Source organism: Python bivittatus, unplaced genomic scaffold, assembly GCF_059951505.1.
Source record: "Python bivittatus isolate LINGU-HERP-01145 unplaced genomic scaffold, Pbiv_v1 ctg000590_np1212, whole genome shotgun sequence".
Taxonomy (NCBI): Eukaryota; Metazoa; Chordata; class Lepidosauria; order Squamata; family Pythonidae; genus Python; species Python bivittatus.
In genome coordinates, this window is record NW_028277086.1 from 12,369,916 (window position 1) to 12,385,126 (window position 15,211).

Here is a 15,211-nt window from a genome sequence, read left to right on the forward strand (position 1 = left end):
GGAATCATGTTTTTTAAACTATTGGCACAGAAACACAGTAAGTCAATAGAGCAATAGGCCTCCTGTCGGTCTTCAACGGCCTGACGGGCCACATCACTCTCAGCCTAGGCACAATGGGACTTGTAATCCAACACCGCTACGGAACACGGGTGAAAGAAGGCTATTCAGGTTAATATTTGGCCCCCTCTTCCTCCCATTTTGTACGTCACGAATAAAACGGAGGGGCATGCACGGGACATCACGGGAATCGTAGTTTCACAGGTACGATGACGTAAGACGACGTACCAACGGTCCCCTTTCTCGGGTTGCCAACGATTCTTTCTCATAAGGCAAAGGGGTGGGCCTGTTTGTTTTTAATGCATGCAATAATTATTACAGCTGATCGAATTGCTCATTAGGGCTCCACGGATCTACCGCGCGCGCCTCTCCCCCACCCCGCGCGCTTTCCGTCTCGCCCAGCGCCGGAAGTGACGCCCAGTGGAGGGGCAGGCTCGCCGGTGTCCAGAACGCGGAAGCGCCGGGGACGGGGGGGAGGGGGAGCGGAAGGCAGGTTTGAGCTGTTGCGTTGGGTCGCGGCAGAGCCTCGCCTCAGGAGAGGGGCTGAGGCAGCCGCGAGGAAGACTGGGGCCCGGCAACCGCCGTCCGTTCTCCCTCGGTCGCTCCACCCCATCCCGGGGATCCTGCCATGAATGTGGACGTGGAGTTTCACATTCGCCACAACTACCCCTGGGCCCGCCTCCCCGCCAGCGTTAAGCAGGTACTGACTGACTGACCCCTCCCGCTACCCGTACGCAGCAACGCCCCCTCCTGCTGCTGGAACTGACCCCTCGGGCTGCCCGTAGCCCACCCAGGCTAAGCCAGAAGCCGAGCCGGCGTCCCCCGTTCGTCCGGGCTGGGAGCGCCGCTTCTGCCCCCCTCCCTTCCCGACGTAGCGCAGCCTTCTCGGCTTGGCGCCCCCACGCGGGCGGGCTGCGGCCCCCATTTCCGCCGAGCAGTAGGGCCCCTTGGCTGGGAACGGGGGAGCTGCAGTCCGAGGAGGCTCCAGCCCCAGTTTCTGCCCCCTTGCAGGGCAGGTGCGAACCCTGCGTCCTCCTCCCGTGTAGGGGAGCAGCGCTGAGCTCTCTCTCTGCCCAGGCTGCAAGAGGCTGGCTGGCTGAGAGTCTCTCTGGAGCTCCGTTAGCGTGGCTCTAGGGCGGTGTTTCTCAGACTTGGCAACTTTAAGGCACGTGGACTTCAGCTCCCAGAATATTGCTGCTGGGGAATTCTGGGAGTTGAAGTCCACACGTCTTAAAGCTGCCAAGGTTGAGAAACACCGATTTAGGGCCACATTAACCTGAACGCCACCCTGGCTTTTATTGTAAGAGCATTGTTTGAACGTGATCTTCTGTTGCAGAGGATTGGCCGTGGAGCCTCCATTTAAGATGCAAAGGTTGCATGGGTGACATTCTCTGTGCAAAGCATGTGCGTTTACACTCAGTGCTGGGGTACCTGTAGCTCTGCACAGGAACCTGTTACAAGTCACATCTAAAACGAGTTGGCACAAAACTCTAAATTAAAATGCATTTGGCTCGCTTGGATTAAATAGTTTGTGCAAACAGCATTACTAGTTTATAGTCCAGTTAAGAATTGGATTAGCTCAGTAAAGTGTGGATAAGCAAATCATGGGTTAGTGAGTTGTGCAGACACAACTACAAAGTCACTAAGTGCGATTGATTGATTGATTGATTATGTGCCATCAAGTCATTTTCAGGTCCTAGCGACCACACCGATAGAGTCTCTCCATGATGATCTGTCCCTAACCTGGTCTTTCAGGTCTTCCAACAGTGCACTCATCGCCACTGTAAATGGGTCCACCCTGTTTACTGCTGGTCGTCCTCTTTTCTTTTCTTCCACCTTTCCCAGCATCAGAGATTAAAAGAGATGACCGTTCTTGTACACAAACATAGAGTGTACACATATAATATGAAAGAGTTATATTCTGAATGTTGATAGAAATTATTCTTTATGGCACAATTGCATGCATTTGTTGTACGCCACCCAGAGTCACTTTGTGTGAAAGGGCAGCTATATAAATACAATCAATCAATTAATCAATATTGCAAGTTGGTAACTTTATATCATTCATATCAGTGCCACGTTATCTTAATTACATTTTATTTTATTTATTTATATTTCAAATTTGGACAACACCCATCTCACGAAATTTATTTTCTTAGTATTTTTTAGTAGTGAAATAACAACAACTGCAACACCAACAGAAAGTGGTTATATAATGAGAAAAAGAACATTATAGTAATTAACATAAACAATGTACCAAAAAAGGGGAAAAAATCACAAAAAATAAAAATGCATATAATGTCCAGTTTGTATTGGGATAAAATTAATCTTTAAGCTTATTGCTAAAAGTAGATCTGATTTTTCATTTTTAGAACATAAAGACTTAAAAACTAGAAAACAGACTCATATCTTGAATCATATCATTTCTACTATCAAGAAGTTTCTTTCCATTTACATAAGATTATACTCTTTGTTATGCACCAGACTTGATAGAGCCAAAGTTCTTCATGAAGTGACAAATTCCATGTTTCAGGAATATAGTTCAACATCATCTTTACATCTTTAGCTATTACATTTCTTTCCAAAAGTATATTAACATATGCTATGATTTGAAACCAAAATAAAGTTGTAGTGGGACAAACCAAATTCATTTCAGTTAAAAATTCCTCAGATTGCCTACAATTCCAGCAGAAAATATTAATGTCCAACACTTTCTAAACTTTCTTTGAGAGTTCCAATAGATATTAAATAATATTTTCTGATGAATTAATTTCATTCTTAAATCATAAATATATTTTGTGTGTTTTAAAATCTGGACCCATTGATTTTCCAAGATTGGATATTCCAATTCTTCGTTCCACAGTTCCTGTATAACAAATAATAACTTTCATTCTGCTTTTTGGTTCTTTATAAAGTTGGATTGTTGGTTTCAGTTTAAGTGCTGCATTATAATCAGTGTGTTCTCTTTCACTAGCCTCAGATGCAAACTGGTCTCAAGAACATATGGGTAGGCAGCGGCAACATTTAGTAATAGCATCTACAAGGTCATGTGAAGACCTTTTTGTACTGTTCTCAAAAATAAGTCTGCAGTAGAAAGGATGTACTGCATAACAATCATGTGATATTTGAATGCTAAAAACCAGTGCATTTTTGAGATTCATGCTGATTCCGTTCACAAAATTGTATCTGTGCTGACCACAAGTTCTGTACTAGATAAATATGCAAGTCCAGGGTCATTAAAATTTACCCTCATAAGGCTAAATGAGGACAGTAATTGAATACTCTCAGCCAGTCTCAGTTAAGAATTAACATTAACAATCTTTCCAGTAATGTTTTCTGCAGCTGTTCATTTCGCAAATAATGTGCAAATTGGTTTTAAGAATTGGTTTTATTTGGAAGAAAATCTCCCACTACTTTTTAGCATCACATTTTATAACAACCTTTTAGGGTAAAGATATGTTAAAACAGGTTTGTTTTACCACAAGTCAGTCGTGCATATTTGCTGAAAAGAAAGCCATTACGATGAGCGGTACTTTCAAGCACTTTATGCTGAAGGAGTGGATATTAATATCTGAACACTTGAGTGTAGCATAGTTCATCAATTTTTAGTAGCTTATCTTAATGAATGTAATCTGTTTGTTTCATAGGGTCTTGGAAACTCACAACGAGAATATGAAAAGCAGGTTGTGCTCTACAGTATCCGCAATCAACTACGGTACCGAAATAACTTAGGTGAATAAAGAAATACAGATTTGGGAAAGGGAAAATGTTTTGTTAACTGCTATCCATAGTGACCACACAGGAAAAAAATCCATTATAACAGATTTTTTGTTGCTGAAATACATTGACTAATTTACAAAGGAAGATCAAGAAATTACACAGTTCTTAGGAATTTCTGTAAAACATTATAAATTATGATACAAGCAGCTAAGAGCAAGGTAATGGGCAATTGTTCTGTTAGAATTTTACAAATGTAGACAGAAATAGACCGATTGCTTCTATTTGTAAGCTGTCTTGAATCTGAGCAAAATGGATGAGATACGTGCCTTTTAAATAAATACTCTGAAAGATTTTAAATCTATTAAGATAAAAGTAATATTCATTGAATTCTTTGGATTGGTGTATTGGTCGTCTTTGTTAATCATTTCTACAATTTAGGATCTGAGTACTGGCCAAAAATTATTTACCAAGGTTTTTTGGTTATATTTTAATTTTAATGGTTAAACATTTTAATTATGGATTTTAATTCTGGTTTTAATCTTAATTCCATCCATGTTATTGCTATGTCTTATACTCTGTATTTTTATTATTGCTGAAAATAGTCTTGAATATTGCAATAAACAGAGGTAGGTATTAATTCAATTATAAATTAAAAAGATAACTTTTCTCCCATTGAGCCACAGACTTCAGTACACCAACCTTTCCATCTTGTTTTGACTTTCTTATTTGCATAGATACAGAGTATTGTTCAAATTTGTGTGCCAGTGAACCAGTTTGCCTTGAAAAGTCTTTATACCCGCTTCACGCCCCATTTAAAAAAGGGATTACATGATTAACTAATTTAAGAAGATTGTTCTAACATTTCATTTCTCCCCTAGTTAAGCACATCAAGAAAGATGAACGCAAATACTACGAGGATTTGTTAAAATATAGCAGAGATCATCTTATGTTGTACCCTTACCATTTGTCTGACATCATGGTGAAAGGCTTGAGGATAACACCTTTTTCATATTACACAGGAATAATGGAGGTAAGTGTGACGACCTGACCCCTCCTGCTCTCAATTATAGTAACTCTCTTGCAATCATTCATGATTCAAGAGAAAGTTCATTTATTGAGATTAACTGTACAGATCCAAAGCATTGCTAAGACTGAGCCCGCGCACAGCAAAAGTTGCTTTTCCCCTCTTCTCTCCTCCTCCCCTCACCCCCCTGCCACCTTAGTCTTCTCACATTCTTCCGTTGGTACGACCTTGAGCGTTCCAGGCTTGTGATAAAGAGTCCATCTGCCTGTAACGGTCCAGCATCCATCTTCTCATGCCTTACATTCTCCCCCCCCCGCCCCCCCGGTGTCTTTTAATGGCAGAACCACAGCAAGCAAAAAAGCAATCTAGCTAGCAAGCAGTTTAATTAATAGTTTGCCACAAAATTGCGAGGATTTTGACAGTAAGTTTAGAGAAACACTTAAAAAGAGATATGCTGTTTCCTTCTATTGCAATGTGATGCTTGCCTACTGGAAACACATGTCTATGGTTAGCTTTTTCTTAGACTGCTGCTACACATCGGGGAACGCCATATCCATTGAACTGCATTAGAATTGCATTTGGGCCTTGCCACTCAATTTCCCTGATCAAGGAAGCTGCTTGGAAGTCATAAGCACGCATCAGGGGAAGAGATTCAGCGGGCAGCTGCTTGCCGTAGCAGTTAATGCCCAGCTCTTTTCTAGTGACAGCACCATTTTATAAGATACAAGACTTAGGATTTGCAGTACCTACTGATATAGCATCAGCGTACAGCTATGAAGTTTAAAAAGTGCAGTGATTGAAACTGACTCTGCATCTTTTTGTCTCTTTACAAAGGACATAATGAACAGTGAAAAAAGTTACGATTCATTACCTAATTTTACTGCTGCAGACTGTAAGTATAAACTCACATTCTGTTTACGTGGGCTCAATAAATGCCTATTTAAAAAAAAAAAAGAATCTGCTAGTTTCAAAAGCACAGCTGCATGATAGTTCCTTTTTTATTTTTGAAGTTGCAACGCTTGTTTAAGAGAGCTTTTGAAGTTAAAAGTAAATGTCCCCATCTGAAAACAGAACAAAAGAGACAGTGATAAGAAAATAACACTGAGAAAGTTAAGAAAATAAATTTCCAGCCTATCACATGACTCTTAAATAGTTGTTTATTGTCTTAGCTGTAAACCATAATAATTATATTTAGATTATTTAGATCATTCTCCTACAACCACTTTGCTGTCCTTAACACAGGCTCTTAATAGAGTTAGCTGTCAGCAGAGCAGCCATTGAAGCAATTGCTCTGAATGATGTTTCTTTGTTTAGTTTTCTGATTATCTGACCATTAATTAAATTGCTATAACTTATAGTGAGTGTCTTTCTCACTAAAAACCCTGGTTTTTCTTCCTCTTTTCCATTGTTCAAATACAGATCTTGGATTAAAAGCTCAGAATTCTAGGACAAACTTTTAAGACAATGATTGTCTTTGATAAAAGCTTTTGCAAGTATATATCTTGTTTGAGATCTCCAGGCCACAGGAGAATTAAGGAAGCCTTCTTTGTTGCAAGACAATGACTGCTTTCAAATGTGGATATCTTTCAGATTAAATTCATATGGATCTTTTGATCAACTTAATTGATGTTTAGATTACATGCTAGAAACACATGATAATTCCAGACAAAATGCTTATTTTCAACCAACCAGAATATAATGACTGTCTCCAACTGAATGTATTGTAATGACATTATTCAGATGCATCATCTTATCGATAATGCATCTACTGTTTTTGCCCTTTTTAAAAGTGCCTTTTTGGTTATAAAGCAAAAGAAGAAGCAATGCTGCATATAAGTAATACTTTCTCTCAGAATAGGTTTCCAAATATAGTTCTGTTTTAAGAGACTTCTCTTTTTTTTTCCCCCAGGCTTAAGGCTTCTTGGCATAGGAAGAAACCAGTACATTGATCTGATGAACCAGTGTAGGTCATCAAAAGTATGTATTCTGATTTTCTCCACTTGATCTACTATTGACCTCTAGTCTAGAGGTTGATATTAAAACAAGTATGTATAAATAATAATAGTTTCAAGTATGTTCATACTTGGTAAACATCTATAATATGCCTAACCAGTTTTTCTTGCAACCTAAAAGAAGAGTTTGCAGACTTCCACTTCTTTGGCTTGGTGAGTTTGAAAAGCACTTATGAGGCTGCCATCAAGGACAGTTTGTTTTGGCAGATTACAGATGGCAGTTTATGGGGCATCGGCTTGCCATAGTGGGCATACAGTCATCTGTAGTCTTTGCCAAGTTACAAGGGTCATTTTTCTAGCCCATGGCTTTCCCTCAGTTTCTGATCAGCGGCAGTAAATATCCTGCCATCATCTGGCACAGCATAAATATATATATTTGTGGATTAAAAGTATGCCTTGCCTTCAGCAGAATATGCTAAGGACAGCTGAAAATAATAATAAAACAACACTGTAGCACTGATCAGATGATATTATGAATGTGTGACAGAATCACATTCCCAGAAATAAAAGTATTCCAATAAGAGAGGAATAAAGTGTAGCTGAAAATATTTGAAGTCTTAGGAAATCAAAAAGATCTCTGGCTCTCAGAGACAACTTGGAAAGTGACATGTATGCCTCACTCCAGAGAGATTTCTGAAGCCAGCAAAAGGGAAAACAGACCTCCCAGTTATCGCTGCCTTGCTCAATTTCCCTGGAAAAGGGCTTCTAATGAAAGTCTCAGCACATGGACAGGTACTTACATGAGAGAGCTTTCTTTCTTTCATTCATTTATGGTTTGAAGGTAAACCTCTCCATTTTTCAGTTACATCCTAAAATGAATTGGCAGCTAATAAATTATTTCAACATTGGCTAAGAAGAGTCCCCTAAGGAACCGTACTCTGTATTCTGTTTCCATCCAGTCATCAATGGCAGATCCACGTAGGATACGGTGCAGTAAGGGGAACAAGGGCTTTTAGGTGACCATCTAAGGCAGGGTTCTCCAAAGTGGTCAATATTGACCCCCAAGGGTTGATGGGACTATTCAAAGGGTCAATATTATTATTATCATTATCATTATCATTATCATTATTATGGTTGGTTGTACAGTTATCCAGATGCTTAGACTGGATTTGGCATTTTTATCCACCTATCGAGTATTATTATTATTCATAGTTAAAGTAGTATTTATTAAATTATTTTCCTATAATAAATGTTTGGGGGTCGATGAACAATCTGAAACTTGACGAAAGGGTCAATGAGCTGAAGAGTTTGGGGACCCCTGATTTAAGGCTTGCTTTGTAGGCTCTGGAGATCTATAATTTGTAAATGCCCCACCCCTATGTATTTAGTATCATTGTCTTTGGTTTATGGAAAGGCAAACAAATGCTTGTTCTCAGCTAAATGTGTGTGCGTCACTTAAAAAGAACTTGGATCTCTGCAGGTGAAATTGAAAAATGGGCCAGAACCCCCTATACTCGCTCACTTTCGGTCTACGTGCTTTAAGTGCAGTGAAGCAGTCTGTAGAGGACGTACTGCGGAAGTAATTTCCGAGGCTCGGTGATAAGGACAGTCTCACCAGGGGAAAGGGATAGTGTGCTTAAAGACTTGAATGTGCTGTATTTGAAAACATAGCTTCTTCTGTTTTATGTGCTAGGAAAATTAGTTGTTTTCTTATCATTGCAATACAGGTAGTCCCCAGTTTAAGAATGAGTTCCATTCCCAAGGTGTGCCCTTAAGTCAAATTTGTACGTAAGCCAGAACTGTATTATTGTATAATACTGTATAAGTAGTGTTATGTAATGAACTCGAACCATTGTGTATTTAACTTGAATCGGTGTGTATTTAACTCAAATTTTGCTACAATAGCTCTGTTCTTAACTATGGGTCATCTGTAACCCAGGCATTCTTAACCCGGGGACTACCTGTATACTTTCTCAAATGTGCTTTACCATTTCAGAAATTTTTTAGAAGGAAAACTGCTCGTGACCTGTTACCCATGAAACCAGTAGAAATTGCCATAGAAGCTTGGTGGGTGGTACAAGCTGGTTATATCACAGAGGATGACATCAAGGTATAAATAAAATAATTTGTGCAGCTTAGCTAGAGTTACGCTTTGTAGGTAGACTGCTAATGAAGTTCACCCCCATTTCCAGATCATGAACCTAAAGAATTGTGCTGTTACGATCAGAAACTACCTTGTGGTGAATTATGCTTGATAGAGTTGCTTGAAAATTACAGCAATAATGATCTTTTATAGCAAATGGATCACGTTGTCTTTTGTATTCTGCTTGGGCTACTTACTGTGTTTCACATCATTTACATTCCTCTGGAAAAATTACATGTATTCTTTTGAATCAGCTGCTGCAAAGCAAATGTACTTTTTTCCTATGGGAAGGCACAAATATAATACTGATATCTAATATTCAGAGTTAAATTATTTCTGAATGTGTGAGTTCCACTTAATTGTCATAGTTAGTATTATAAAACATTGTCTTCCTAATCTCTTTTTAAGAATATTTTAACATAAGCAGCTGTAGCTTATGTTTGAGTCCATAAACTAATTATGCAATGTTTGAAAAAAAATATTTGTAGATATCTGTACCTTGCTACAAAATACAATTTCATTAAGTGGTCCTGAATTAACATTATGATAGGAAACAAGCATTTTTCTCTAGTGGAATTTTTATTGTAGCACTGAGTCCAACAGTGGGTTCTCAGCAGCCATAAATTGTGTTCTTCATTGCCCAATCTAAATGCTACATCAAATAATGTTTAAAACCCTGTGTATTAGTATAAGTACATTATTTAATATACACTTTTCTCATTAGATATGCACTCCCTCTGAAAAAACTGCAGTTGATAAAATCATTGATTCAGGTCCTCAGCTTGCTGGAGCCCTAGACTACAATGTTGTTCACAGTGAGTGTTGTTTTTCCTTCAACAGAAGAATAATTTCTGCATATGATTTTTGTTATAGATTTAAGTTAAAAGGTTGGAAAACTTGCATATTAGAGAGAATCAATGATTAGGGAATAATTTGGGCATTTATCTGGGGCTGTCTGAGTTTTCTTTTTTGCCTTTTTAGAGCAGCTGATCCCAGTGCTGGGTCACATATTATTTGGGATTTCCCTTCAATTTAGAAAATAATTTTGCTATGTCATATTTGCCAATAGCCTTAATAATTAAAAATTCTTCCAGCTCATGGAACAAATGTCTCAATTGTCTGAATCATGCTGCTGGAATTTACTTGCAAATTTTAATCTATCTGAGGTATCTGAGCACCACACAGAACCAATAAATTATTTGTATAACACTTGAGGTTTTACCACAGTTATGTGTGAATATTGATAATCAGTGAAACCACAATTTAACAGAACCAATTTAGTGGCCTTTGAATGCAGTTAACCAGATTTCTGTCCAGACATCCTACTGAAGGCAATTAAATTTATATTAATTTCACATCATTTCTGGTAATTGGCATAATAATGTAATTAACCACAAATGATATCATTATGCAAATAAATTGCTGCAAATGACATAATTGGCAATTTAACAGGCATTTGCAAATAACAGGCATGTCCCCTTTCTACTGGTCTGTTACAGCAAGGTTTCACTGCAGATATTTTACATGTTTTTTCAGCTAAAATGTTGTCTTTTTTCAAGCTTTTCAGAGAACACAGTTGTGAAATTTATACTTAATTCTTGTTCAGAACATTTATATTTGGATTTTGGTGGAGCGTATTTTAAGCTTAACGTACATGGGGTAGAGTTGTAACTATAACTTTTCAGCCATTTTTATTTTGGAACTTTCATCTGAATATCTTCAGAGGAAATCTTTTATCTAAAAAGCAGTATGGTTAAACTGTTGGCATTGTATTTTTTTTTCCTTAGTCTAATATTAGTTTCAGTCTTGGGGAAAAAACCCTGTTTGAGGAAGGATGCTTTGGAGAATGAATTTTGCATCTCTCAGGTCTGCGCCACATCCTAAGTTATTAGCTCTTCCATGCGATACTGTGCCATGCATGCAGTAATTTGGATTAAATTTTGAAATATCAACTGGATTTAATTTGAATAGGAGAAAAATGTAAACATAACTGTTAGTGTTTCACACGCCATTTTCTGAAATCTGTCTCACTTTCTTAGTTTCTCAGTACAATAAACTGACTGAAGACACTACATGATAATGTGTTATGATAATGGGGTTATTTTTTGTATCCATAGGCTTATATAATAAGGGATTTATCTACCTTGATGTACCAATATCTGATGACAGTTGCATAGCAGGTACGTATAACTGTTTTTTAAAGAAACCTGTTCAGTACAACTGATACAGGTAAACATGTAGTAATTCAATTTGTTGGTTACCATAATGATGGGGAATTTCAGATTTCAGTGAAGAGTTTCATTCTGTACCGAAACACTTACTTTGATATTCCTGCATGTTCCATAATTTAGCTTTGTTGGCTGAACCTAATCATAGTTAGGAGGAAATAATACTCGATCCAGCCATGCATTATTTCATTACCCTCCACTATATATCCTTCTGAGCCTTTTTATAAGCTGAAGAGAAAAATGTGAGCAAATGCATTTGCTTCATTATCAGTTTTAACAGCAGTAGTAAAAGACCAATAAATAAAGTCCAGAGGCAACAGTTGCACAGGAATCTTACATGAAAATCTTATCGTTGAAGAGCCTTACGGTAGGTATGTGATGAATATGTTCCATTTACACATTTGATATTTGGTAAAGTACAAGTAGAGAAATAAGTGTAAGTCTGTGACTGTATTTCATTCATTTATGAAAGGCTGATTTCTCCTCTGCAACAGAGAAGCAGGAATGAGAATTTTACTGTATATTCTTACTTTAATAAATGGCATTTCTTTTTATGCCTAACAATATCCTTAAAACATAGCTTTTCTTTTCAGTGCCGCCACTTGAAGGATTTGTTATGAACAGAGTACAGGGAGATTATTTTGAAACTCTGCTGTACAAGATATTTGTTTCCATAGATGAACACACAAATGTTGCAGAGGTAAGTCATTCTTTCAGTACTTCTCTGAGGCTATAAATCAATATCTGCTGGGAAGCATTTGTTTATTATTCTATTTTTTTTAATATGTATTGTATATGTATTGAACTTTAATTCCTGCTAGCTGCCCAGAGTCCCACTGGTGAGATGGGCAGCCAGACAGACAGACAGACAGACATACAGACATACAATTGGTTGTTCTAGTTGATTGGCAACAGTTCTCCAGGACTGCAGACAGATGTCCTTCCCTGGTCCTTAGTGCAAAGTACATCTTCTACCAGTGAGCTGCAGCCCTTTTTCTGCCTCTTGGTTTTAATTAATCCCATATCACTGATTGATTTAGTATATTTATACACTGCTCAACTCCATCATAATTCTGGAGAGCATACAATATAAAATTTGAAAGCAAACAATACAGAAAATAATCATCTGGAAAAAATAATAAAATCTCACAAATCAGTCATCCCAAAAGGGGTCTACCACCAGTCTAGTCCAAGGCCTGGGGAGAGAGCCAGGTTTTAAGAACTTATTTAAATAAGATCAGGGTGGGGGCCATATGAATCTCCAGGGGGATGTCATTCCAGAGGCCAGGCGCTATGACAGAAAAGGCCCGCTTCCTGGCTCCCATCAGTGACATTGGTTCAAGACCTTGACAGGTTCATCTGGCCAGACCAGAATTAAGATGTACAGTGGGGCAAAAAAGTATTTAGTCAGCCACCAATTGTGCAAGTTCTCCCACTTAAAAAGATGAGAGAGGCCTGTAATTTTCATCATAGGTATACCTCAACTATGAGAGACAAAATGAGAAAAAAATCCAGAAATCACATTGTCTGATTTTTAAAGAATTTATTTGCAAATCATGGTGGAAAATAAGTATTTGGTCACCTACAAACAAGCAAGATGTCTGGCTCTCACAGACCTGTAACTACTTCTTTAAGAGGCTCCTCTGTCCTCCACTCGTTTCCTGTAGTAATGGCACCTGTTTGACCTTGTTATCAGTATAAAAGACCCCTGTCCACAACCTCAAACAGTCACACTCCAAACTCCACTATGGCCAAGATCAAAGAGTTGTTGAAGGACACCAGAAACAAAATTGTAGACCTGCACCAAGCTGGGAAGACTGAATCTGCAATAGGCAAGCAGCTTGGTGTGAAGAAATCAACTGTGGGATCAATAATTAGAAAATGGAAGATATACAAGACCACTGATAATCTCCCTTGATCTGGGGCTCCATGCAAGATCTCACCCTGAGATCTTTGACCTGTGGGGTCAAAATGATCACAAGAACAGTGAGCAAAAATCCCAGAACCACACGGGGGGACCTAGTGAATGACCTGCAGAGAGCTGGGACCAAAGTAACAAAGGCTACCATCAGTAACACACTACGCCGCCAGGGACTCAAATCCTGCAGTGCCAGACGTGTCCCCCTGCTTAAGCCAGTACATGTCCGGGCCCGTCTGAAGTTTGCTAGAGAGCATTTGGATGATCCAGAAGAGGATTGGGAGAATGTCATATGGTCAGATGAAACCAAAGTAGAACGTTTTGGTCTCAACTCAACTCGTCGTGTTTGGAGGAGAGAGAATGCTGAGTTGCATCCAAAGAACACCATACCTACTGTGAAGCATGGGGGTGGAAACATCATGCTTTGGGGCTGTTTTTCTGCAAAGGGACCAGGACGACTGATCCGTGTCAAGGAAAGAATGAATGGGGCCATGTATCATGAGATTTTGAGTGAACACCTCCTTCCATCGGCAAGGGCATTGAAGATGAAACGTGGCTGGGTCTTTCGGCATGACAATGATCCCAAACACACCGCCCGGGCAACGAAGGAGTGGCTTCGTAAGAAGCATTTCAAGGTCCTGGAGTGGCCTAGCCAGTCTCCAGATCTCAACCCCATGGAAAACCTTTGGAGGGAGTTGAAAGTCCGTGTTGCCCAGCGACAGCCCCAAAACATCACTGCTCTAGAGGAGATCTGCATGGAGGAATGGGCCAAAATACCAGCAACAGTGTGTGAAAACCTTGTGAAGACTTACAGAAAACGTTTGACCTCTGTCATTGCCAACAAAGGATATATAACAAAGTATTGAGATGAACTTTTGATATTGACCAAATACTTATTTTCCACCATGATTTGCAAATAAATTCTTTAAAAATCAGACAATGTGATTTTCTGGATTTCCCCCCCCATTTTGTCTCTCATAGTTGAGGTATACTTATGATGAAAATTACAGGCCTCTCTCATCTTTTTAAGTGGGAGAACTTGCACAATTGGTGGCTGACTAAATACTTTTTTGCCCCACTGTATAGCTGGGTATCATCAGCATATTCGGATCCTAAACCAGCGATGACTTCACCCCAGACAGCCTCATGTAGATGTTAAATAAGAGAGTCAAGAGCATAAGGAGGCTCTGGCTCAATCTCTCCCCCCTGCCAAAACTAACTGGACCCAACCATAGAGAAAGAAGGAGAACCACCAGAACATTGTGCCTGCAACTCCTAATTGGTGTAGAGAGTAAGGAAGTTGACATTGAGGGAGATATGAAGGAACTGTTGCCTAGGCAAAAGCAACTGAATGATTTTTAAAGTCTAGACCAAGAGAACATTTAGAAGAGGCAGACACCTCCCTAATTCACTGAACTATAAGGAGGAGGAGGAGGTACAGTAAAAATATACTTGCAATATTCTGTTATTATAATAAATCTCAATAAAAGTTTTAGCCTTCCTGAGTTGGTTTCCTGGTCTGGTTTACCTAGTGGAGCTGATGGTCTTTTAGACAGTCCAGAAGGATACCATCCTGGCTCTACCAGGTCATCAGCAAGCATGACCAGTGCTTCCCAGTGCTATGTGCCAGGGTAGTATAAGTACATACGTTTTTTAATGGGGTTTGATCAGATAAGAAAGTGCTGAGTCATGGTGACATAACCGGGGGTAGCGTCAAGGTGGCACCCGTGGGCACCTGATGGCCGGTGGCTGTCACATCACAGGCACCCGCGGGCGCCATGCAGTCCAGCGGAAGTGACGTACACGGAAGTGTCGCTGCGGGCGCCGCCTTGACGCTACCCCCCCCCCCGGTGACATCCTCATGACTCAGCACTTTCTTATCTGATCAAACCCCGTTAAAAAAAGTATGTACTTATACTACTTGCCAGTCTATATAATTCATACCTTCTTGGGCCTTCTAAAGCTATACCCCAACCACCTTCTCAGAACTCTCCTCTAAAAATATAGGTTGCAGATTAAATGAACATTTTCCAGGACTGTCAGGTCCAGTGAAGGATTCTTTAGGAGAGGACATGCCACTACTTCTTTCAAGGCAGGTGAAACCACCTCCTCTATTGGCAAAGCAGATATTACCGCATATATATTGTCCCTCGGGCAGTCTTTACCAGC

At 39.4% G+C, this 15,211-nt stretch overlaps 1 protein-coding gene across 1 annotated transcript in view; it reads left to right on the top strand.

Annotated features, from left to right (window-relative positions):
• The first annotated feature begins 520 nt into the window (after window positions 1-520).
• Window positions 521-15,211, top strand: part of FAM91A1 (family with sequence similarity 91 member A1) — a 36,575-nt gene continuing 21,884 nt past the window's right edge. The window contains exons 1-9 of the mRNA XM_088148989.1: window positions 521-757; window positions 3,705-3,789; window positions 4,656-4,807; window positions 5,636-5,693; window positions 6,711-6,778; window positions 8,750-8,863; window positions 9,621-9,711; window positions 11,014-11,076; window positions 11,718-11,824. Coding sequence (XP_088005115.1) covers window positions 686-757; window positions 3,705-3,789; window positions 4,656-4,807; window positions 5,636-5,693; window positions 6,711-6,778; window positions 8,750-8,863; window positions 9,621-9,711; window positions 11,014-11,076; window positions 11,718-11,824 — 810 coding nt within the window. The 5' untranslated portion in view covers window positions 521-685. The remainder of the gene's footprint in view (window positions 758-3,704; window positions 3,790-4,655; window positions 4,808-5,635; window positions 5,694-6,710; window positions 6,779-8,749; window positions 8,864-9,620; window positions 9,712-11,013; window positions 11,077-11,717; window positions 11,825-15,211) is intronic.